This window comes from Pagrus pagrus (genome assembly GCF_965226575.1).
Source record: "Pagrus pagrus genome assembly, chromosome: 9".
Taxonomy (NCBI): Eukaryota; Metazoa; Chordata; class Actinopteri; order Spariformes; family Sparidae; genus Pagrus; species Pagrus pagrus.
Window position 1 is genome coordinate 33,877,084 of NC_140193.1, and position 25,744 is coordinate 33,902,827.

Consider the following 25,744-nt stretch of genomic DNA (forward strand, 5'->3'; position numbering starts at 1 on the left):
GTAGGAATGTAGGGCTTTGTAACTAGAGGTTAAAGCAACATTATGTAACTGTAATGTCTGACAAGGACTGAACTGTAATAGGATGAATGGTGTCTCTTTCACAGCCACTCCGCGTTACATACAAGTGTTCTTCAAGATACACATTTTCAAGACCTAACATTGTTATGGTGAAATGAGTTTTGTTTATAAGTAGCACCTACAGTACATTACGTCTCACAAATTGTTACAGACCTGGGAACCTCAGACCTCAGAAACTGGGAGGGGGGGGGGTCCCCAAAAATGCCAATTTTTACATAATGTTGCTTTAAGCCACATTAATACCTGAGGCTCCTTGGTGGCTAATATCAAAATCATCATTGCACATTGTGCAGAATGCATGGTGCGGCAGTTTTGAAGGGCATAGCCATTGCTCTTTTGCAAGGAATTTCTGGGAGGCATGAAATCTCTTTGTTTTCGTCGGTTTGCTGCTTTCTCCCTCTTTGTCAGTATCCTCTTCATAATATGTCAAGATTATCATAAACTGAAAGGCTGGTTAGGACACAGACACCTGCACGCATGCAGGCACACACACGTTCCCGGGTACCTCTCTCGGTAACATTGTTACTGCCGCACCTTGTTTTCCATTGTGCCATTTTCCGTTCCTATCAATAAGTACGGGTTTGGCTGCAATAATATTTGTCAGTACATTACTATGAAAATTCATATTTAACAATCTGCGACATATGACCTACTTAAAGTCAGTTACTTTTCCAACTCAAATGCCTAGTAAAAAAACAAACTAGCTTGCAAATTTTGTAAATGGGTGAACATTATTAACCTTGGATATTTTCCCAAGGTTGAAAGGTCTGCATTAACTAAATTTTATTAAATTCACAACTTCAACTAAAAGAACCATCAGGACCAGCCAGCCAGAGTGAGGAGGGGCAATGAGACAAAATGATTACATTGATGTCGATGTTGAAATGACATCATGCATCTGCCAATCATGATCATCCCCAATTAAATATTTGGGTAAAGGCAGGGGAATGAATCCAGTGCCATGATTAGTCAAACTCTTGGGCTGTATTCGAAACCGCATACTATACTGCCAGTATGTACTGATTTGGCCAAAATGTAGTATGTAGTATGCAGTATGCAAACAAAAGCAAAATCTGCAGTATGCGAAAAGTTCTCGGATGTCGTACTGATTCGAAAAATATTTCCAGTATGCATCCGACCAGTCTTCTCTGCCTACTGTTTCCCACAATGCAATGCACTGGAGCCTGGATCATGACGTCCTCGTCACGTACTCCGGAGCAGTACAGCGTTTATGTTTGTTCACACAAAATAAGTACAGTGCATAGGCTACTTGACTATTGTGACGAAAGCTATAGGTACAATAGAAATCCAGGCTGTTGTACACATGAAATGAAAAAAAGTACTCTGTTAATTAAAACATTTTTTTAATTAATATTTGGTGATTTCTGTACATACAGAGCTCCCGAGACAGCGCTATACTGTATACTGTCCACTACAAACATGAAGCTTCCCTGTAGCGGTTCATCTTCAAAGAGCAGCGGTTAAGATAACTGGCTTGCGGTTTCAAAAACGGCCTTGTTCTTTTGTTTTCTGCATACTAGACGCTGCTGCCTTGTACAGCTTGACTTGAGTACTGCACATGCATAATTAAAATTACATCAGCAGCTTCTTACATAGTTAAGAGTGACAAATTGTACCAGCATACTCTAATGTCAAAATGCATACCTGCTAAGCAAAATGTGTACACCTTGGCAGGTCTGCGTTTTGTTTCCACTGTCTGACAGCAGAGGACAAAGCAGTTTTAGACCTTGGAAGTGAGGACATTTCTGGGAAAGACAGGACATTGCCGGTCCTCAAATTCAAACAGACCTTTAAAGGGCTGTTTGAGAGTCAAGACGTGGTATCATCTGGCAGGCTCTGGCTTGGATTATCTTCTCATTGTTCACACTTCCATAAGGAAAAGATCTAGGCTGCGTATGGAAGTACTATCGTGTACATGCATGTGTGCATACCTGTCAGGGAGCTGATGTGTTCACTCGAGTCGTCTTTACTGATTCCTTCCTCCTCTGTGATGTGCCTCATCGGTACGTTGAGACTCAGGCTGTCTTCATCTGATGGCTGCAACACATATCAACAACAACAAAGTGGTTTAGAGCTAAAAAAATATATATATATTTGATCAACAAAAAAATAATGCAACAAAAACTAATCAATTCATCTTTTGAAGTCATTTGTCCTGCATGAAAAGCAAACTTTTGCTGGTCCCAGCTTCTCCAATGTGAAGATTTGCTGCTTTTCTCTGTTTGACAGTGTTGTAAACTGAATATTCTTTATTTTGGACTGCTGGTGAGAGAAAAAAAGACATTTAAAGAGATCCGCTTGGATACTGGGAAATTATTATGTGATTTTTCACTATTTTTCACTATTTTCCAACATGATGTAGTTTAGACTATTGATTCATAAAAGAAAGAATTATTGACAAATGATTCAATAATAAAAATAACCCTTAGCTGCAGTTTTAAACCACTTTCTAGTTCAACATTTATTGATACTGCTTATGTAAAATGTATGGAAATGTACAAAAATTGCAGACCAAAATGCAGCCTTATAAACATTCTGTTTATTGATCATATCTGACAAATTCTGACACGACACATTGTCCTCAAATGAGAGAACCAGAGCATTTGTTTGATGTAATGGGATTTTGATGTGAAAATTATTAAAGTGATTGAAACATGAAACATTTCATGTGAAGTTTACTTTTACCTACTTACTTTTCAAACTGTTATCTTCTAATTAATGTTGCTCCCATCTTTGATCATACAGCTGGCTGTTCAGTTGTAAAACATTATGGCCCTTTTCTTAACCAAATTAAAAAGAAAATTCATTACTGAGAACTTTTTAGGTTCTCTATATATTGTTTTGTTTATAAAATGTCAGAAAATATAGAAAATTCCCTGAGTTACCATAGCACAAAAATATGTATTTAACTTGCATGATGTATTTAAAGAGCAGTCCAAATCAAAAAAGTTTTCCATTCACTGACATACAATGAAGAAAATTCTGCTGGGCTCATAATATTTTCTATAGATGAAACTAACAAACAAACAAAAACAAACTGGTGCCCAACCAGCCAACATGCCATGGAGCTGCTGTCAGAGGTGTGTCTGGGTTCTCCGAGTCACATCATCATCCACACTGGCTCCAACGAGCTGAAGACGCAGCAGGAGAGAGTGTCAGAGTCACTCAAAGGAATGATAGAAAGAGCCTCCAGCACCTTCCCAAACAGTAGAGTGGTTATATCAACCCTGCTGTCCAGGAAAGACTTCCACCCAGTCACCATCCACAGGATCAACAGCAGCGTCTCCAGAGACTGCGTCCTGAGGCCCAACGTCCACCTGGCCCACCCCCCAACCCTGGACATCAGCTGCCTTTATGACCATGTCCATCTACTTAAAAACACCGTCCCCATCTTCGCCCGGACACTGAAGGACGTCGCTCTCAACCGAGACCAGTCCACCCCCCACAGAAGGAGCAGGTCGGCCTGCAGCACCCCCAGACCGCCATCCAGACCATCCAGACCATCCAGACCACCCCCACGGAGACCTTACCATCTTTATCCCCATACACGACGATCCCACCAGGGCAGCTACGAACCCCCTCACACCCGACCAGAGCCCCTCCTGGCCCCAGGAGCCCCACCCCGGCACCATCACCAGGAGCCACGCCACGGCCCACTGAGCTACGCTCAGGTGGTGAGGAGAGCAGCAGACCCCCCCCCCCCCCCCCCCCCCTTACCCTTCCAACCACCAACCCCACCCCTACACCCCCACACAGCCATCTGAGAGACATCCAGCACATGCTCAGCCTGCTCTGCTCCCACCTGACAGGTCAAACCTGATAGGTCAAACACAGTAGACAAGCCTAGAGTGTTTATTTATTTATTTATTATTATTATTATTATTATTAGGGTTCTAACCCCGAAGGGGTAGAACCCTTCTAAGATTGTACCGGTTTATTATTATTATTATTATTTGTTTTCTGCCGCTTGAGCTCAAATTCCCGTGAGCTGGAATGGCCCAGAAACTTGAAACTTGGCCCAATGATTGGAAATGATGTGCATCAACTTTTATTAAAATATGAGCGCAGTCGGCCAGATGGTGGCGCTGTAATTAAGGTTTTAAAAGGCGTTTTTCAGAAATTCACCACTCTCACACCGTAAGTCCGATTGACTTGAAATTTGACACACAAGTCCAGCTCAATGTGCTCTACAAAAAATATCATTGGACCATATAGGTCCGCCTAACTAGATTTTTTGCTAATTTGCATAATGTGAAAAACAGTAAAGTGAATAAAACTTTTGCAAAATTGACCCTATCAACACCAAATTTGGTATACAGCCTCGGGGGATGACAAGACAAGTTTCTATTATAAATGAGCCAGATTGGTCAAAAAACATGGCCGCCACGGACCAATTAATGTTCGCAATGGGCGGAGCTTAGAAATGATTGGCCATAACTCTTACACCCTTTGACCTATCATCATAAAACTTGGTGGGCAGGTCCACAACGGGACTGGGAATCTGCCTACCAAAGCATTTTGAGCTCAACCTATAGGGGGCGCTATAAATGCCACACATGCGTTCCTAAAAGACCATTGGACGGAATTTAACCAAATTAGGTATGCATGCTCTAGGGGTGACTATTAACTAATGTCTTGACTGCCATGTTGATAGGTGAAAGTGGGCGTGGCCTGTTCGTCATTTATCGTCATTGTTAGCATTTTAATCATTTATGGCGAGTTTGGAGGACCTAGAGACACGAAACTTGGTACGTTGAGTATAAATGATGTCCAAATGCTGCTCAAAACATTTGATCCCAATCAGCCTGATGGGGGCGCTATAACAAAGCGTAAAATTCAACAGGCTCTCCCCATCAGGCCATGAGGGCTATTGACTTGAAATTTTTTCTACACGCCCTGCTGATAGTCCTCCACAAAAAGCCTTTTGCACCATGAAAGCCGATATTACAGATGTTTTGCTAATTTGCATAATGTGAAAAACAGTAAAGTGAATAAAACTTTTGCAAAATTGACCCTATCAACACCAAATTTGGTATACGGCCTCGGGGGATGACAAGACAAGTTTCTATTATAAATGAGCCAGATTGGTCAAAAAACATGGCCGCCACGGACCAATGAATGTTTGCAATGGGCGGAGCTTAGAAATGATTGGCCATAACTCTTACACCCTTTGACCTATCATCACAAAACTTGGTGGGCAGGTCCACAACGGGACTGGGAATCTGCCTACCAAAGCATTTTGAGCTCAACCTTTAGGGGGCGCTATAAATGCCACACATGTGTATCTCAAAGACCACTGGACGGAATTTCACCAAATTTGGTATGAATGCTTTAGGGGTGACTATTACCTAATGTATTCACTGCCATGTTGATAGGTGAAAGTGGGCGTGGCCTGTTCGTCATTAACCGCCATTGTTTGCGTTTTAATCATTTATGGTGAGCCAGAAGGACCTACAGACATGAAACTTGGTAGGTTGAGTGTAAATGATGTCCAAATGCTGCTCAAAACATTTGATCCCAATCGGCCTAATGGGGGCGCTATAACATAAGAGTGTAAGCTTCGAAAGGCTCTCCCCACCAAGCCATATGTGCTATTGACTTGAAATTTTTCGTACATGTCCTCCTGATAGTCCTCTACCAAAAAAAGCCTCTTCAGGGTGGCTGGTTTGGGACGAAAGAGGTTAGAACCCGCGGATTGCCGCTTGCGGCTATATTTATTATTATTATTATTACTATTAATATTATATTTATTTATTCATTCATTTTAAAGGGTTATATTATTATTAGGTCCAAACTCCTAATATCTAACATGTTCTCAAACTGATCTCTTCATTGACAATAGGATTGGGAGTTTATCTCATTTTAACACTGAATGCTACATTTTGAGTTTTAAGCTTAATGAAATCTAAATCGTTTGTTATCTCATGTTGGAACATCCAGGGTCTGAGGTCCTCTGCTTTTGGCCTTAAGAGCAGGACCCCAGACTTTAATAGAGAGTTAGAAAATTCAAGTATCATTGTTTTGCAGGAGACTTGGAATAAAGGAGACATGCCCACTGGTTGTCCTTTAGGTTATAGAGAAGTAATTTTCCCATCTACCAAACTGAAAAGTGTAAGCCAAGGTCAGACATTCAGGAGGGATGTTGATCTGGTACAAGACGAACCTCACACACAGAATTACTAAAAAAAAGGAGATTTTTCAATTTGGTTCAAAATAAAAAAAGAGGTGGTCTCTACAGACAAAGACATTTTCATGTGTACAGCCTATATCCCCCCATCAGAGTCCCCTTATTATATATTATTACTACCAAACACAGGGAAACGTGCTGATCTGTGGTGACCTTAACGCCAGAACAGGCACAGAACCAGATTTGATTAATGCACAGGGAGACAAACATATACCTAGCCAGATCAACATTCCCTCTCCTTCACATCGGCACAGGAACAACTTTGACAAAACCGTCAACAGAAATGGGCATCAATTGCTGCAGTTATGTCGCACACTGGGTCTGTACATAGTCAACAGTCGGCTTTGAGGGGATTCCTTTGGTCTCTACACACACAGCTCTCCTCTTGGCAACAGCACAGTGAACTATAGTATTACAGATCTAGAGCCCCTCTGTCTAAGCGCATTCACTGTCAGCCCCCTAACACCCCTATCTGATCACAGCAAAATCACTCTATACATTAGAAAGCCACCAACTGACCCCCATGTAGCAGAGCTCAGTAAACTCAACCGCTCCAAACAACCTTATAGACGGACAAGTAACAGCAAGGATGACTACCAGAAAGCAATCGGTCATTTAACAATCCAATCTCAGTTAGACCATTTTATCACCACCTCATATCCCCACAGTAATGACAGCCTGAACCAGGCTGTTCGGGATCTTAACTACATATTTGACAACACAGCATTTCTATCCAATCTGAAAAAATATCAGCATCACAGTTCAAACTCAGCTAATGAAAAGTGGTTTGACTATGACTGCAGGTGTCTGAGAAAAACACTCCGAAAATTATCCAATGAAAAACACAGACAACCTGACACTATATAGAAATACACACTGAAATTATATAGAAAAACACTGAGAGCTATAAAGGAGCAGCATAAACAGCACCAACTTGAAGAAATTGAGGAGTCCATTGACTCAAATAATTTTTGGAAAAAATGGCATTCATTCAACAAATCAAACAAGGAAAAATTGGCTATTCAAAATGGGGAAATATGGAAGAAACACTTTAAAAATCTATACAGTGCAATCACACTGGATTCAGCCCAAAAGAATCTGCTCCACAAACTGGAAATCCTTGAATCAATCATTAAAGACAACCAAAATACTTTAGATTATAAAATTAGTGAAGGGGAGCTGCTGACTAAGATCCAGGCCCTGCAGCCAAGGAAGGCAAGTGGCCCTGATGGCATCTTAAATGAAATGCTTCAGTTTAGCATCCATAAAATCAATACTGCCATATTGAAATTATCCAATCTCATTCTGAACATTGGACATTTTCCTGACACCCGGAGCCAAGGGATTATCACTCCAATCTTTCAAAGTTGAAACAAATATGAGCCAAACAACTACAGAAGAATATGTGTCAGCAGCAACCCGGGGGAGTTATTCTGCAGCATCTTAAACAGCCATCGGCAAAACTTCCTCAGCGAGCATAATGTCCTGAGCAAAAGTCAGAATGGTTTTACACCACAACACAGAACCACTGACCACATCTACACCCTCCACACCCTTGTCCAGAAACACGTCCACCAGAACAACAACACAATCTTCTCTTGTTTTGTAGATTTCAAGAAAGTCTAGGTCCTCTCAATTTGACATTATGGTCTGTTTCTGAAATTACTAGAAAAAGGTATTGGAGGAAAAATAATAATAATAATAATAATAATAATAATTTTATATATAGAGCACTTTCCATCAAAGTGCTGTACAGTTACAAAACATTTAAAAACATAGAAACATACACAGCAATAAAACACACAATTCAAACAAGAATGAAAGAAAAGGCAAAACACCTAGGACACATATGTGACAGTATACAAGTGGGTCTTAAGCTTGGCTTTAAAGACCTCAACTGAACATGACTGCCTGATGTCCAGAGGAAGACTGTTCCACAGAGTGGAAGGAAAAAGCCCGCTCACCGGCTGTTTTTTTATTTATCTTTGGGACACTCAGACAACCACTTGCCTGGGAGCGCAAAGGCCGTACAGGTACATAGGTGTTAACAAGGTCTGACAAATAGATTGGAGCAAGACCATTTAAAATTTTGTAGGTCAACAACAGCACCTTGAAGTCGGCTCTGACCCGAACAGGGAGCCAATGAAGAGAGGCCAACACAGGGCTAATATGTTCATATCGTGACAGTCCGGTCAGCATACGGGCTGCTGCATCTTGGACCAACTGCAGACTACGAAGGCTCTTTTTGGGCAGCCCCAATAAAATCACATTACATTAGTCTAACCTTGAAGTCACAAAGGCATGAATAAGAGTCTCTGCATCTTTTAATGAGAGGATAGATCTGATCTTAGCGATTTTTCTGAGGTGAAAAAATGCTACTTTTGTCACCTCCTTTACATATGACTCAAATGAAAGGGTCTGATCAAAGAGCACTCCAAGATTTTTTATCTTATACTTGCAGTGAATATCACATTCATCCAGAGACACAGTAAAGTGATCAAACCAGTGGCATAACTTTGCCGGTCCAATAGCTATCATTTCGGTCTTAGCCAGGGCTGGACTGGGAGACTTTTTCAGGCCAGGAGTCAGTCATGTAACCAGGCCACCCTGGCCTTGCCCACACACACACGTTCACACCCACACCTACATGCATGGGCACACATGCACGCACGCAGGTACGCATGCACAGGCACACACACACACACACACACACACACACACACGCACATAGTGCATTCCAAATAGAAGTCCACATATGGGACCTATTGTACAATCTAAGGTTGGAATATACAGTAACTTTTTTGTTTGGGCTGGTAAATACAGTAACACAACAATCCTCATCAAAATCCACACATCCATCCAACACATTTAATTGAAGAGAATAAAGGTTTTACATAATAAGTAGTGCCAAGGTTACAGCTATACATAAAAAGTCATGTCATGTAGAATATCAACTGCCTCACTGGCACATATTTTTTATGTGTAGCCTACAATATAACCTAATAAACAAAGACAACTAAGTCCAAATCAAACAATAAATCAGCTATGAGGGGACAGCCTTCGAACACATGTTCACAGAACACATGCACGCACGCACTGACAGACACATATATGCAATGTATAATACAGTCCGAGAGCATAGTTCCTAATAAGCAATCACATAATATTGACTAATATCTTATATAGGCTCTAATTATCATACCGGGGAATACTAATGAACCCCAACCTAAATCTAAGGTTGGAATACATAGCTTTCATGTTTGGGCTGGGATACATAACAGCAAGTCAGCAACAGACAGCAAAATTCAACAACACTAGCACTTAATAGAATAATGCTGTAGTGCCAAGACAGCTATTATTACAAATGAGAGCCATTTATGTCAAATGGCAGTGCCTGGTGGTGTTCATATGTCTGCAACTTGTTGCATGTTGTTGCTCTACTGTAGAAATGATCCTGTGCCTTCTGCCAACTGCTCTGCACTGGCTTCTCCTGAAGCACCAGCAGGACTGATGTCATCACGATCACCACCTTTGAATAGCAAACATATGCTTACAGTGTTTTTCCATACACTATAGTTCATACAGTAAGATAGTGTAGCCTATGTCTCACTTGATTTGCCCTTGTATTTATATACATAATAATGGAATGATTATATCCCATTTGTTGCACAAATAAATCATTTCAAAAGCAGTAAATAAAAAAAAAAGTGGCTTGTAAATCTGTGATTTTAAAATCCCAATCCTTATTTTAATTTCAAGGCCAGGGCCTAGTAAGCTACATATTTACACTGTGTAAAAGTGTACAGCCTCAAGGACCCTTGGGGGTCCCTGGACCTCATACTGGGGGGAATAAATTAGTCAATTTTAGGCATTTGGCCGCGTCATCCTCCAACACCTTTCTTTTTCTTCTCTCTCTCCCTCTCGGCACCGCCTTTCCTCTTTTTTTTTACTCGGGTTGGGGTCCATCATCTACGAAGCCTCGTCCCCTCTCCCGGTCCGCTCGCTACACACACACACCGCAGCAGGTACCAGACACACGTCACACACCCCTTCCTCCACACGCTGTGTGTGTGGTTGATACGGACTGTTGGGGCGGGTGTTAATCGAAACAAACCAATCGTCTTGTCCTCCTCACATGCTACTGGCCTGAGCGGCCTCTGATTGGCCAGGCCTGCCTCTCTGACTTAGAAAAAAAAGGCAGATAGCCGCGACGCCAGCTGACTGGCAGCCTGTTAAAAAAAAGAGAGAGAGACAGAGACAGGCCAGCAGGCCAATCATAGGCCGGCGCTTTGGGAATACTCCCGGTTCTCCCTATGGCCAGTCCGGGCCTGGTCTTAGCTGCATTAAGCAGCAGAAAGTTTGTTGATAGCCAGGTCCTCACAGTGGCCAAACAGGCTGTAAGTTTATCAGAGCAAGACCCATTTTCTGCAACAACTGGCATATTTATTTGCAAATCATTGGCGTAACAGTGCCAATGATGGATTTAAGTGCAGCTTTTGACACAGTCGATCGTGCCATTTTACTAGACCGCCTGAAAACCTGGGTTGGCATTAAGGGTACTGCTTTTAGTTGGTTTTATTCTTACCTTTTAGACAGATCCTTCTCGGTCACCACAGGTAATTATTCTTCAACTACAACGCCCATTACCTGTGGTGTTCCGCAAGGTTCTATCTTAGGTCCGATTTTATTTTCTATTTATATGCTCCCACTCGGCCAGATCATCGAACACCATAATGTTTCGTTCCACTGCTATGCAGACGACACACAAATATACCTCCCGCTGAGGCCCCGAAGAAGTCTAGCTGCTGTCTTAGACTGTCTTACAGATATCAAACATTGGATGGCTCTAAATTTCTTAAAACTCAATAGCTCAAAAACGGAAATCATACTGTTCAGCCCCCCAAACCATTCCAGCCTTCTTCAGCAAGCCCTTGGTCCCCTGTCCGCCAACATAAAACCCACTGCACAAAATCTTGGTGTCCAATTTGATTCAGAGCTCACTTTCATCCCGCACGTACGCAAACTGGTCCAGTCCTGTTTTTACCAATTAAGATCCATTTCTAAAATCAAACATATGCTCTCACGCCCCGATCTGGAAAAAATCATTCATGCCTTCATCTTTTCCAGATTAGATTACTGTAACTCCCTTCTCTCCGGTATCAACCAAAAATCACTCTCTCGCCTCCAATTAGTACAAAATTCAGTAGCTAGGCTTCTAACCGGTTTTAACAGACGACACCACATTACCCCAGTCCTAGCTTCCCTTCATTGGCTCCCCTTCCATTTTAGAATTGATTTTAAGATTTTACTGATCACTTTTAAAGCGCTTATGGGGCTGGCCCCGAGCTACATAACAGACATTTTAATTCCTTATGAGCCAGCGCGCAGCCTTAGATCCTCAGGCGGGGCCCTTCTAACCGTTCCAAAGTCGAGGTTAAAAACCAAAGGTGATCGGGCCTTCGCCATCAGGGCCCCTCGGCTTTGGAACGCCCTGCCTGAGGAGATAAGGCTTGCAGGATCGGTAACTTCTTTTAAATCTCTTCTTACAACCCATTTTTATAGACTTGCTTTTATGTGATGTCATCCTTTTACTTTGCTCCTACTGTCTGCGTTGACTATTTTGATGTTTTTGTTTTGTTTATTTAACCCATTTCTTTTTCTTTCTTTTTCTTACTTTTTCTTACTGTTTACTTATGTTCTTCTACTACTTCTCTCGAATCTGTTCTGTTGTCCTCTACAATTTTGCTTTGTCTTTGTCAAAGCACTTTGTAAAACTCTGTTTTTAAAAAGTGCTATATAAATAAATAAAGTTTATTATATGTACAGACTCAGCAACCACATCCTGGCCTTAGAGAGCAACCGACGCAGACAGACGTGGCTGCCCAGAGAGGAGCGGCTGTGTCGGCTCTGTCCACACAGACAGGTTTAGACAGAGCAGCACTTCCTGCTGCAAAGTCTGGACTAACAACAGACAGACTGAAATTCTCCCGAAACTTGGTCACTAATTACACAAGGAAGGCCAAAGCCAGGTTCTATATTTCGATCATAGAGAGTGCCAGAGGAAATGGAAAAAAGGTTTGGGAATACATAAATAAACTGACTGGGAAATATTACAAGCAGGATAATAACAACTTAGAACTTAAAATAGATAATGTCCTGGTGAGAGATCCTCTCATCCTTGGTAGCAATTTAATTATGTTCTTTTCAAACTCTGTAAATGAAATTACACAGCTGTTCAGACCCTCCAAGTTTGTACCACTCCCTATCCAAAACGGCCTCTTTAAACGTCTTTAATCTAGAGGAAATTAGTAAGAACGAGGTGATATATATAGTTAGATCACTGAAAGCATCCAAAGCCAAGGATGCCCATGGGCTTGATACAAACTTCCTAAAAAGAAATATTGATTCTCTGGTGACACCGATCACACATCTGGTAAACCTGTCCATAAGACAACGCACTGTCCCCACCCAATGGAAAGTTGCTGTCATTACACCTATCTTCAAATCAGGCACTAAAACTGACATTTCAAATTACAGACCCATACGCATATTACCTGTAATATCAAAAGTGGCTGAAAAGTGGGTTGTTAAGTCTATTATCAAACATCTGGACAAAGGTCACACCGCATCCTATGCAGTTTGGGTTTCGAGCCCTACATGCCACTGAATCAGCAAATTGTTTATTCACTGAAAGGGTGAAGTGTGCTCTGGATACGGCCCCCTGTGCAGTGGCGGTGTTCCTTGACTTTAAAAAGGCGTTCGACTCTGTCAACCACCAGGTCCTCTTGTCCAAATTAACACATTTCAATTTTGCCCAAGAGACAATTCAATGGTTCAGGTCATATTTATCAAATCGAAAAACAGTGTGTAAATATTAAAGGTGTCAAGTCTCCATATCACACTTGCTCGGTTGGTGTCCCCCAGGGATCAGTACTAGGTCCAATTCTATTCTCTCTCTTCATAAATGATTTACCTGATGTGTGCAACACTGTACACATACAGATGTATGCAGATGATGCTGTTGTGCTTGCCTATGGCAAAAGCTATGCAGGAGTCTCAGCGGTCTTAACCGCTGCCCTGACCAACGTTCAAGACTGGCTTACAGACTCATGCCTGCTCTTGAACACAAAAAAGACAGTCTGCATGGCCTTTTCCAAAAGACCAGTTGTGTTGGAGTCCTCAAATGTGTTTCTGGGTGAGGAGGAACTTGAACTTGTGTCAGAGTTCAAGTACCTTGGGGTCATATTAGACCCAACCCTAACCTTTAAAAAACATATAAAAAGTGTCTCAAACACAATAAAATTCAACCTTCAAAATTTTAAACAAATCCGACCCTTCCTGACAAGTAGTGCTGCTAAATTATATCTTCAATGTATGATTCTGTCACATGTGGAGTACTGCTTCACAAACTGGTCTTGGACAAGTATAACAACTCTCAAACCCATAGAACAGCTATATAAGAGTGCGCTCAAGGTGTTCGATAGGAAACCTCGCTCTTATCACCACTGTAACATTCTCAGGAGGTACAGCTTTCTGAGTTTTGCTAATTTTAAGGTTTTTAAACAGGTTAGTTTTATATACAAGACCTTACATGGTCTGTGCCCACCTCCATTAGCGGAATTCATACAAAGGAAGTCTGATAGAGGAATCAGCACTAGGTCAACCGCTAGAGGAGACTGCGAAGTGCCGTTCCGAAAAACCGCCTTTAGTAAAAACATTCTTTCAGTCCAAGGCTGTTCAATCTGGAATAACCTACCTCTGACAATAAGAGATTGTCTGTCATTCTCATCCTTTAAGCACAATCTAAAGAAATGGTTACTCGACAACCAAACCTGCGACCATACATAAATTCTTTTTCTTTCTTTTTTTCGTCAAAATGAGTCCTGTATTATCTATGTGAGTCCTGTTTTAGTTGAATCATGTATTACTTGAACCCTGTAACACTTGAAAGACATGTTGCACTTTAAAACTTATAGTACTTTAATCCTACATATACTTGAAAGCAACATTGCACTTTATGCACAAGTTGTAATAATGTAATGTAATGTAATGTATGATGTTCTCCTGTGTTTGTTATGCCAGTGCTGTTTAATGTCTGGGGACTATGGATGGAAATTAGCATCTTTGCCAAATCCGGTGTATTTACGTTGCATTTCATATGTAATGTTCATTAATATGCATTGTCCCGTCTAAATAAATTAAATAAATAAAAAATAAAAAACTGTGACACATACACAGACATCAGAACCAGCTCTACACCAACATTACATGCATAACCCCAAACTCTCAAACCAAGAAAAACTACATCATTTACTGGAAGAAAAAAGTACCACTACTGTAGATGCAGTAAAATATGTTAGTGCTGCCACAGGAGAAGAGAAACCTGACATGATCTCCTCCACATGAGCCAGCTGCTCCTGACTGGGTTCTTACCTGCACCTTGATATATTGTTAATTAGCTGACTATTGTTCTATAATTATTACCTTTTATATGATACACACACACACACACATGCACACATGCATACACACACACACACACTTTCCTTTCTTTTTTCTTTTTAAAAAAAAAAAAATTATTTACTATTAATTATCTATGTATTCTTTTTCTGTAGTCCTAACACTTTGGCAATATTGTAAAACAGTCATGCCAATAAAGCTTGTTGAATTGAATTGAATTGAATTGAATTGAATTGAATTGAAACAAACACACAACATGAAGAAATAATTAGACAAACACACATACACACCATTACACACACAAACTTTCGGTACCTCAGTAGCAGACAGTCTCTTGTCTCCGTTGTCACTGCCGACTCCTGAGTCGCTGTCCTGCTTCCTCTGCTGCTCTACGTCCTCCACACTGCAGACACACAAGACAGGTCACACATCTGATACACACAAACACACCCACACTAGAGAGAGAGAGAGCGAGTGCAAGAGAGACAGCGAGAGAGAGAGAGAGAGAGAGAGAGAGAGAGAGAGAGACAGAAAGAAAAAGAGAGACTTGCAAACAGAAGACATACAGTACATTCCCATGTGTTTCAAGTGCATTTCAAATTTGCGCATAAAAAAAACGTTTGTAATTCAGCCAATGTATTTAGCTTTTTCTTTAGTCTTCCTGTTGGTTGGTTTTAAGGAAAGTGACCTGGCGCATCGATTCAAGATTTTTAACTACTGCAATGGGGTCTCAATGGACTTGGCTTACATCTACACCTACACCACCTAGTGCAAGGTTACCTCCCTGAGGAATTCAGAGAATTCTCAGACACCCAAGTGATCCTGAATTGTACAGAGTTGAGGTGTTCATCCTCTGCGTTCTCACTCCTCTAAAGTGAGATGTTCTCCAAGTACAAATCCCACTGCACCATGAAAGCCATTGTATTTTTGCATTTAGTGAGGAAAATAGCAGAGTTATTCATTTCTTGACATTAAGTAAGTTTATTTTGTCCACTTCATACATTAACAACGGCATAAATTCAAATATAAGCCCACTCCCTGACTTGTAGGCAGTGAGCTTAAAAGCTCCTCACTTTCAGCACAAACGATAAAGTCAGACTGCTAATCTATTCATGCAAAAAGGTGAGTAGAAAAATGGCTATAAATGGCTATTTTTTTTGTGTCAGTGTTTTCATGTTCAGGTTGGGTAACAATAGCAGGTAGAACAATTTTGGATCTGGCCACAAGTTGATAAAATAACTGGATAAACTTTGGAATATAAAAAAGGTCTATTGTCTGTTGACTGTCTAGAGCTGGACTGCAGCTCTGTTCACTGCATGCTGCTGTAACATGTACGTCAAAATACAAAAGAAATATAACTTGTGGAAATAATGTATTCTGTGGGTAACGGGGGCGGGACTAGATAAGCATCTGCTTCTCCCGCTTTCCCTTTCGGCCATGTGTACTACCTGATTTTAACTAAGATGATGTGTGATGATGACTGTCTAATAACATGCCGAAATAAATAAATAAATAAATAAATAAATAACAATCCTTTTATTGAATCTTTAATCTCCCTGCACACCTTACTCGCAAAGAGTTGCCATCATTTCTGGCAGAAGAAATAGCAAATGCCTGGTTGTTAAGCTACTCGCTGTTAATGTTGAAAGCTATGAATGTGGACCTAAAGTTTTGGTGTAATACTTTTTTACAGTTCTAGGATTTAAGTTTAGGTTATTTAGTTAAACTTACCTTTGTTGATGAAGGTTCTCAGTCATCCAGGTTATGGTAAATCTAGGTGCTGTATCATAGGCAACTTGACTTGTTTCAGTTTCTTGAAGACGTTTCACCTCTCATCCAAGAGGCTTCCTCAGTTCTAACTAACTGGAGGGCAGTTGCAAGCTTTTAAACTCTGTGTGGGAGTGTTCTTACAGAGTCAATGAGGACGACTCAAGAAACTGAAACACGTCCAGTCGCCTACAATACAGCACCTAGATATACATACCTTTGTAAATGTTGACTGTTAAATTAATTCAATAAGAGATCTGAAAAGGTTTGTATTTGCTATACCTACATTATTCAACACTTGATTCATTATTGATAAAATGCTACTGATCCCCAACCTTGTAGTGTGAATTTTGTGGTAAGTGCAGGTGTTCACACTTAACCTGCTCCTTTTTTTTTAACCCCTTCAAACTAACAACTTATAATCAAAAGTAATTTAACCAACTCCCCCGAACCAGACTAAGACTGTATGTCATCCCCTCTCTACAAATAATCTGAAAAAAGGTAGCTTGGTCTGTGAGGCTACATCAGCACATGGAGAGGAGGGCTCTGTGTCTACATAAATAATGCTTGGTGCTCAAACATAGTCAGAGTGTATGGACAGTGTTCAACAGATGTCGAATTTCTAATGCTAATATGTCAACCATGTAATCTACCCAGAGAATTCACCAGTGTTTTTATTATTGATGTGTACATCCCCCCAGAAGCAAACTCTAAAAGATGTACTGCAGGAATTGTATGATGTCATCAGTAACATGACTAAACTACGGATTGAATTTTCATTGTAGCTAGTGATTTTCATTAAACAAACCTCAGAACTGTTTTACCTAAAGTCCACCAGCATGTCCAGATCCCCAATAGTGAAAGACATATCCTGGATCATGTGTATAATATTCCCATGTTCTCACTAATGCCTATTAAATCATGTATCTCTGCTTCTTCTGCCTACAGTACATACTATCAGTTTTAAAAAGGGTCAAACGATCAGTTAAAACTGTTAAAGTGTGGACAGATGAAGCTAAAGCAGCCCTACTGGACTGTTTTGAGTGCACAGACAGGCAAATGTTCAGAGACACTGCCACTCAGGAACAACATCAGTCCTGAGGAATATACATTTTCAGTGACATCATATATCAGCAAACGTAGTGATGATGTGTTGATTACAAAGACAGTAAGATCATTCCCCAACCAGAAAGCCTAGATGAATGGAGAGGTGAGGGCTGCCTTTCAGTCAGGTGACAAGGATCAACTCAACTCAAAAGTACTTTATTATTCCGTTAGGAACTTCGTTGCGGAAGGACATCAAAAGTGCAGGAGCAGCAATACAATACAACAATCCACACATCCCTACATACCACAGACATACCCAACACAATAATAACACACATTCCTACAACCACACATAAGTACAAGTACTCACAGCAAAGGTTAAAAAAGACACATACAAAGATAAAGATTAGTTAAAAACAGGTTAAAAGAAAAATAAATTATGGTGGGAGTTAGGTATTTAAAGTCGGATTGAGGTGGGAATGAAACTGGATGATGCCCTCTTTGTCCGTATTTGCGTGCAGATGGTAGTAGGCTGTAGTTGCTATGTAGTGTGTGTGTTGTGTCTGTGGAAATCTGTGTGCCTTTTTTCTTGACCTGAGTATTGTAGATGTTGATGAGTGGCTCCTGTTCCTGACCTATGATTTTATTGAGGAGTTTGACTATTTTGTTAAGACTGTTTCGGTGGGAGATGCTGAGTGCACCAAACCAGGCTGTTATGTTGAATGTGAGGATGGATTCAATGAAGCATTTGTAGAAAGCAGAGAGTATTGTTTGATGAACCTGAAGTTTGCGAAGTTTACGGAGAAAAAAGAGGCGTTGCTGACATTTAGAAAAAAGATGTTCACTGTGTAGTTGAAATGTGAGTTTGTAGTCCATTATTGTACTGAGGTATTTGTATGATTCAACCCTTTCTATTGTTTCATTGTTAACAGAGAGTGTGGTAGTGAAGTGTCCGTGGCGGAAGTCAATGACCATTTCTTTGGTTTTAGAGGTGTTTAGGTCTAGGCAATTGTCTCTACACCACAGGGCAAAGGAGTCCAGTTCAGATTGTAACAGTCCGTCTGTGTTGGTGGTGTCCATGATAACAGTGTCATCTGAGTATTTGGTGTATGTTATTCCCGGGGTTGAGCTTCTGCAGTTGTCTGTGTACAGTGTAAAAAGTAATGGAGAGATCACAGAGCCTTGAGGGGATCCAGTAGAGATTGTCCGAGGTGCACTGAGGTGGCCATTCACCCTGACCCTCTGGGGTCTACTTGTCAAAAAGGAGAGGACCCAGAGGATCAGGTGGGGATTAATGTTCATCTGGGCGTCCCATCAGGTGTGGTTGCAAGGTGTTAAATGCACTGGAAAAGTCCACGAAGACCAGCCTGACAAGGGACTTAGGTTTTTCCAGGTGGGTGATGGTCCCATGTAGCATGGTCAGTACTGCGTCATCCACGCCCCTGTGCCGTCGATATGCAAACTGCAGTGGATCAGAGAACTCACTGACATCAGCCTGCAGCTGGGTCAGAACAAGCTTCTCAAAGCTTTTCATAACCAGCGAAGTCAGAGCAACAGGTCGGTAGTCGTTGTTGTTTGTTGGGTTGCTCTTTTTCTCGACAGGGCAGATGATGGATGACTTCCAGACAGAGGGGATGGAGTGCTCAGCCAGGGAACGGTTGAACAGTGAGCAGAGGACCCCGGCCAACTGGCCGCTGCAGGCCTTCAGCAGTTGCCGCAGATCTGGTCAGGTCCGGGTGCCTTGTTTGGTTTTATCATTTTCAGCGTTCGTTCAATCTCCTCTGGCTGCAGCTGCAGGTAGGCAGTGGGATGAGTCGTGGTGGAGAGCTCTGCAATGAGCTCCTCCCTCTCCTCCGTATAGTCACACTGATCAAACCTGCAGAAAAAGTTGTTTAGGTCCTCTGCCATGTTGACACAGACCTCTGCATGTGGGGCTGTCATGGAGGGGTTTGAGAGGCCTGCAAGGGTTTTAACCCCACGCCAGGCATCCCTGGCTTTACCATTGTGAAAGAGCCTCTCCACCTTCTCCTTATATGCCCTTTTGGCTGATTTTATTTCTTTATTTAGTTTATTTTGAATGAGTTTAGATTCAAGTCTGTTTCCTGATTTAAATGCAATTTTCTTTTCATTAAGTGTAGTTTTTAGGGCTTTAGTTATCCAGGGCTTATTGTTGGGGAACACTTTAACAGTCTTTGTGGGAACAATCATCTCCTCACAGAATGAAATGTATGATGTGACTGCCTCAGTGGCTTCCGCAAGGCAGTTCTCCGTGAACACCTCCCACAGTGTACAGTCGAAGCAGCCCTGAAGTTGCTCCAGCACATCATTATCCCATAGTCTAATCTGCCTCTTGACTACACCCTCTCTCTGCAGTTTTGTGCGATATGATGGAATGAGGTGGACAACATTATGGTCTGCAGTGCTGAGTGGTGGTTTACTATAGGCCCTGTATCCACCTTTTACATTGCCATAACAGAGGTCGATTGTTTTATCAGCTCTGGTGGCACAGGTGACATACTGGTGGAAGGAGGGGAGGGTTTTATTTACACCTTTATTTACACCTAAAATGAGCACAGGTGAGTCAGGAGAGGCGCTCTCAAGCTGGTGGACACATGACGCTATGGCCTCAGCCGCGCGTGTGACATTGCCTGATGGTGGGATGTACACAAGCACAAGCGCTAGCTGACCAAACTCGAGGGGGAGGTACTTAAGTCTGCATGACAGCGCGAGCAGCTCTACGTCAGGTGTACAACGAGAGTCTATGACAGTGGCAGTCTTGCTCCAAGCCTTGTTTATATACACGCAGAGCCCGCCCCCATGCCGCTTCTGACTGCTCACAGTGTCCCGATCCAGGCGTATTGGTGTCCCGAAACCATCTAAGGAGAGCTGAGAGTCCGCGATGGTGTTGTCCAACCAGGTTTCCGTCAGGCAGATAAGGCTTGCATCTCTATATGCCCACTGACACGAGATGTTGGTGTGTAACTCATCCAGTTTATTACGCAGAGAGCGGACGTTGGCGAGCAGCATAGAAGGGAGCGGCGGGCTCTTCTGTGTCTTGATCAGCATCAAGACGCTCTTCTGTGTCTTGATCAGCAAAGAGGAGACATCAGCAGAGACGGCAGAGGGACCTCGGCACCAACAGCACTAAAGATATGAGGCAGGCGATTCAACATATCACAGGCTACAAAAGCAGGAGCGCTCCCATCATGTGAGGCCACGCTGCCGGATGAGCACATTTTATGCTCGCTTTGATCTCATCAACAACGACTCAGCTGTAAAGCCTACTCCGCCTCCAGAGGACCAGCCACTGTCAGTAACCACGGCGGATGTGAGAAAAATCCTGCTGAGAGTGAATATAAATAAGGCTGCTGGTCCAAATAAAGTACCTGGCTGTGTACCAAAAACATGTGCCAATCAACTAGCTGATGTCATTACTGACATTTTTATCATCTCACACAAGACTTTTTCTTCCTGCCTCAAGACAGCCAACATCATTCCTGTACCTAAAAAGTCTGCTGTGTCAAGTCTTAATGACTACTGTGTGGCTCTCACCCCCATCCTGATGAAGTGATTTGAGAAGCTGGTTCTTCAGCACATCCAATACAACATCCCTGCCAGCCATGATCCTGACTGCGCTCCAAGACATCAAGACAACTCTATTGTTAAGTTTGTGGATAACACCACCATCATCGGCTGCATTACAAACATTGATGAGAGTTCATATCGGGAGGAAATCAACAGTCTTGCAGAGTGTTGCACAGAGAACAATCTACTGCTTAACGTCAGCAAAACTGAGGAGCTAATGTGGATTTTAGCAAACAAAAAAGAGGCAAAGACACACACCCCTGTCTTGGTCATCACACATCACCACTGTGGTTAAAAAAGCACAGAAAAGGCTCTACTTCCTACAGAAACTAAGGAAGGCTTAATTTTCGGAACAAGATTCTGGTCAACTTTTACAGAAGAGCAATAGAAAAACATCCTGACTGGAAACATCACAAACTGGCATGGTTCATGCACAGCTCAGGACAGGAAGGCTCTACAGTGGCTGGTTAAAATGGCCAGAACATCACTGGCATCACTCCATTTTATAAAACAGATGTAGCACAAAGGACTCAAACATAGATCTGTTTTTTAAACCCTTGAGTTTTAAATTGTCAATAAATTCACATTGTAACCTTGTAGGTTTTGTTATTGATTCATGACTTTGATTCATGCACTGATTAAGGCCAAATCATAGTTTCTGCTTTTGCGAGCATCAGCTTTGGTTCATGCTCAGTGACCTCCTGAACATTAAAAATATTATTCAGATAAAACAATGACAACGTGATTTATGTTGAATGTTGTCAAATCATAACAGGAACATACTGTACTTTGTTGTAAGCTTGTATAAGTGTGTGTGTGTGTGTGTCTGCCATGTACCACAGAGGAACTTCTGATTTGGTGAGATGGTAAACATGGATAAATCAATGCTGTGCCAACAGATGCTAGTTTAAGTATGCTAGTGTAAGTAAAAAGGCCTAGAGCTAATACAATTGGCATTAAGTGATGATTACTGCAATCAGCCGACTATTAAAGGGTTCAACTAAGTTAAAGCTGTAAGACAAATCAGCTGGGAAGAATATATAAATGTTACATAAAGAGTGTTAAACTGATGCAACATAAGTTATATCTTGCCATATATTTCACTGGTATAGTGAATCTCAATTAAAAAGAACTGAAGACATAATATCGCATCAAGTTTACACATCATAGTTGGTTATTGATTCAACATTATCTTGTTGAAGTTAAAAATATATACAATGTTAAAATAAAAATTCTAGGTGCTCCATCGTAGTCAACTGTGCGTCCAGTTGCCTACAATACAGCACTTGTAAAATTACCATGACCTGGATGACTGAGAACCTTCATCAACATGTTAAAATACAAATGTATTCTCACTTCATCATCATCATTTACTGTTGACAATTATTTCAAATATGTTGATTGTACATTTCGTCTCGGTGTGTGCCGTGGCAGCATGTTTTGTTGTTGTTTTCCCTGTTGTTTTCTCCCTACCTGTTTCCCCCTTCTTTCCCTCACCTGCTCCTTCCAGTGTGTGTGTGTGTGTGTGTGTAGCTGTGTCCAAATTCAGGGGCTGCATCCTTCGAAGGCCGCATTTAAAGGCCAATTACGTCACAACGCTGCGAGAAGGCTGTCCAAATTCAAAGGCTCCTTCAATTGCAGCCCACAAATGCAGCCTTCTTTTCCCTGTTTTCGGAGGACGGACCGCTACTATCCTTCGCGGCCTCCCATATCCCAAGATCCTTTGCGCGCCGCTCCTCAGTCCCGAAAAAGAAGAGGGAAAGCAAGAAAAATGGCGACATCAAGTGGTGCAGTCTTGACATTTAAATGTAAGTACTGGGTTTATACACGGTTTTTACTCATTTGAACATCCATTGCCAGATATGTTAAACTTCAGCGGACTTTCAGTTAAAATACGTGACGCTGGTAATGCATTAGCATACGGCATAAATTAGCATTATGCCGTTGGAGGTAAAGCCTTAAAAGCCTTTACTTTGAAAATGTTAGACGTTCAGAAAACCATAAAATCCATTAAGTCAACTATCTTTTGCGGGCCTGGGCGGCATCAATCGTGACGTAACGGTAAGGGCGGGAACATCTGGTTACGCAACCAGGAAATACTCCGAAGGCTAGACCGTCCAATTTAACAACGGTTGACACGGCCGGGTCCTTCGAAGGATCAGCCTCTGAATTTGGACACAGCTTGTGTGTGTGTGTGTGTGTGTATGTGTGTTCTGGTGGGCGTGGTTCTCCACTGCAGCAGAGTGACGCACCTGTTCTTCATTCTGTCTCATCAACTGCCACTACAAGATCTCTCCACCACTCCAGTACCAGATTGTTCACATATCTACCAGTGACTCTGCAGTATACTCTCTGTGTGACTTACTCTCATATTTTTGATCTCTGATGTTTTTTTACTTCTGGTGTGCTCATTTTTGGATGCTTGTTTGATACTGTTTTTGTCTCTACCATGTGTGCAGATTTCCCCAGCAACCATCTGCTCAGCCTTCCACACCGTCACCTTCTCCAGTCTACCAGTGCTACCAGCTAAGTCCCAGTAACCTGGTGAGACCACTCTACCCAGCCACTCATTTCCCAGTCAGTTCCCCTACTGTTCAGATAAACATTTTGTTTTTGCACAACTCATGTCTCTGCATTTGGGTCCAACCAAAAACCAAAATGTAAGTTAAAGGAAATAACAATTCCTGATGGATCAGAAAGGTATTTGGAAAGGCAAGTGATTAATGAACAAATCTGGCCATGTCAATGATTGCAGGTCAGATTTTTTAGTTGATGTTGAGCTAACCCACACAAGAACTCTGCAGTGATCTTCGATTTGAAGATCCAGTGATTAACCCAGTGCCAAGGATTGCTGACCTTACCTTAGGTAGTAATTTTGTTTGACTAGATTATTATTGAGTCACGCCAGGCCACACCACACCACCACCACAAGTTAATTCTCAAACTGTGGAAAACATTTATTCACACACACATTAATTTTGTTAGTGTGGCTACAAGGTACTAGACTAGGTACTGACAACCATCCTGAGTGATCTGATCACAAGTAGACAGCTCTACCTTTGTGAGTTGACACTTGGCATTAACATGCGTCTCAACATGTATGTCAAGTGACCGCCTTTGATTGGCTCTCACTTCCCTGCTCAATATTCTCCGAACTTTACTTTAGTTATTACCTGAGCAGCGGTGCTGGACTTGATGGAATAGAAAACAGGTTTCTTAAACTAGCTTCTCATATCCTTATGTATCCATCTGCTGATTTATTCAACCTTTCTGTCTACATGTGAGTTACCAGCCATCTGGAAACTTGCACGCATCACTCCACTCCTTAAAGGAGGCATTGTACTCGATGTGAACAATTATAGGCCTATATCTATCATATGCTCCATTGCTAAGGTCTTTGAAAAATTAATTTATAATCAACTTTCACATTATCTTAGTATCAACAATATCCTATCACCATTTCAATCTGGCTTCAGGTCCAACCACTCCACAGCTACTGCCCTACTTAAATTTACCAATGATGTGTTCTGTGCTGCTGATAATGGTGATGCCACAGGTGCCATCTTTATTGACTTAACTAAAGCTTTTGATTTTGTTGATCGTTATCTGCTTCTAGATAAGTTCATGCTATCGGCCTTTCTAAAAATGCAGTTCTGTGGTTCAATTCTTATTTGCATAATAGAAAACAGTGTGTCGTCCTACAAGGAAATAGATCTGATTTACTTATTCAACAAAGAGGTGTATCCCAGGGTTCAACATTGGGACCTCTTCTCTTTTCTATTTATGTAAATGATTTACCATCAATATTCAATAACTGTTGTGCTCAACTTTATGCCGATGATACTGTCATATATACATCAAAACCTGATCTACCACAAATTCAATCTTCTCTCCAGTCTGATTTCAACATCTTACAAGACTGGCTTTCACATAATAAACTAATGCTCAACACAACAAAGTCTAATATCATGATCTTTGGTACCAGACAGAAACTCAAATCAAATCCCGGACCCTGTATAATAACCTGTAATGACGGCACCCCTCTGCATAAAGTGGACAAGGTTAAATATCTTGGGGTATGGCTTGATTCTGAACTCTCATTCAAATCACACGTCGATCACGTGTTACGTAAAGTCAATTTTGGAATCGATGTTTTATATCGGTCTCGAAATTGCTTTTCACACAGTGTTCGTAAAAAACTTGCATCTCAACTCATACTTCCAATTTTTGACTATTGTGATGTTGTCTATCAAAATTTAATTCACACCTTCTTCCACTTAACACAGCATATAATAGACTATGCAGATTTGTACTTGGTTGTCCTTTTCTCACGCACCACTGTACAATGTATGAGAGTCTTAAATGGCCACCTCTAAATGTAAGAAGACACATTCACTGGCTTCAACTTATATTCAAATGTATCTATTTCAATTATCCTCCTTATCTTCAACAGTATCTCATACCTTTTTCTTCAAATTACCAAGTCCGGCACTCTGCTCAGCTCTATTTCCATATCCCTCGTGCTAAGAAAACATTTGGCAAAAGAGCGTTTAAGTTTAAAGCCCCTACAGATTGGAATAATTTACCCGTTAATATCAG

General features: G+C 41.5%; 1 protein-coding gene across 6 annotated transcripts in view; it reads right to left on the reverse strand.

Annotated features, from left to right (window-relative positions):
* The window catches only part of lrch1 (leucine-rich repeats and calponin homology (CH) domain containing 1), a 261,434-nt gene that overhangs the window by 133,175 nt on the left and 102,515 nt on the right, over positions 1-25,744 (reverse strand). For all 6 annotated transcript variants that reach the window (XM_084362581.1, XM_084362582.1, XM_084362579.1 and 3 more), the window contains exons 7-8: positions 15,062-15,149; positions 2,031-2,136 (exon numbers count right to left, since the gene is read on the reverse strand). In XM_084362581.1, coding sequence (XP_084218707.1) covers positions 2,031-2,136; positions 15,062-15,149 — 194 coding nt within the window. The remainder of the gene's footprint in view (positions 1-2,030; positions 2,137-15,061; positions 15,150-25,744) is intronic.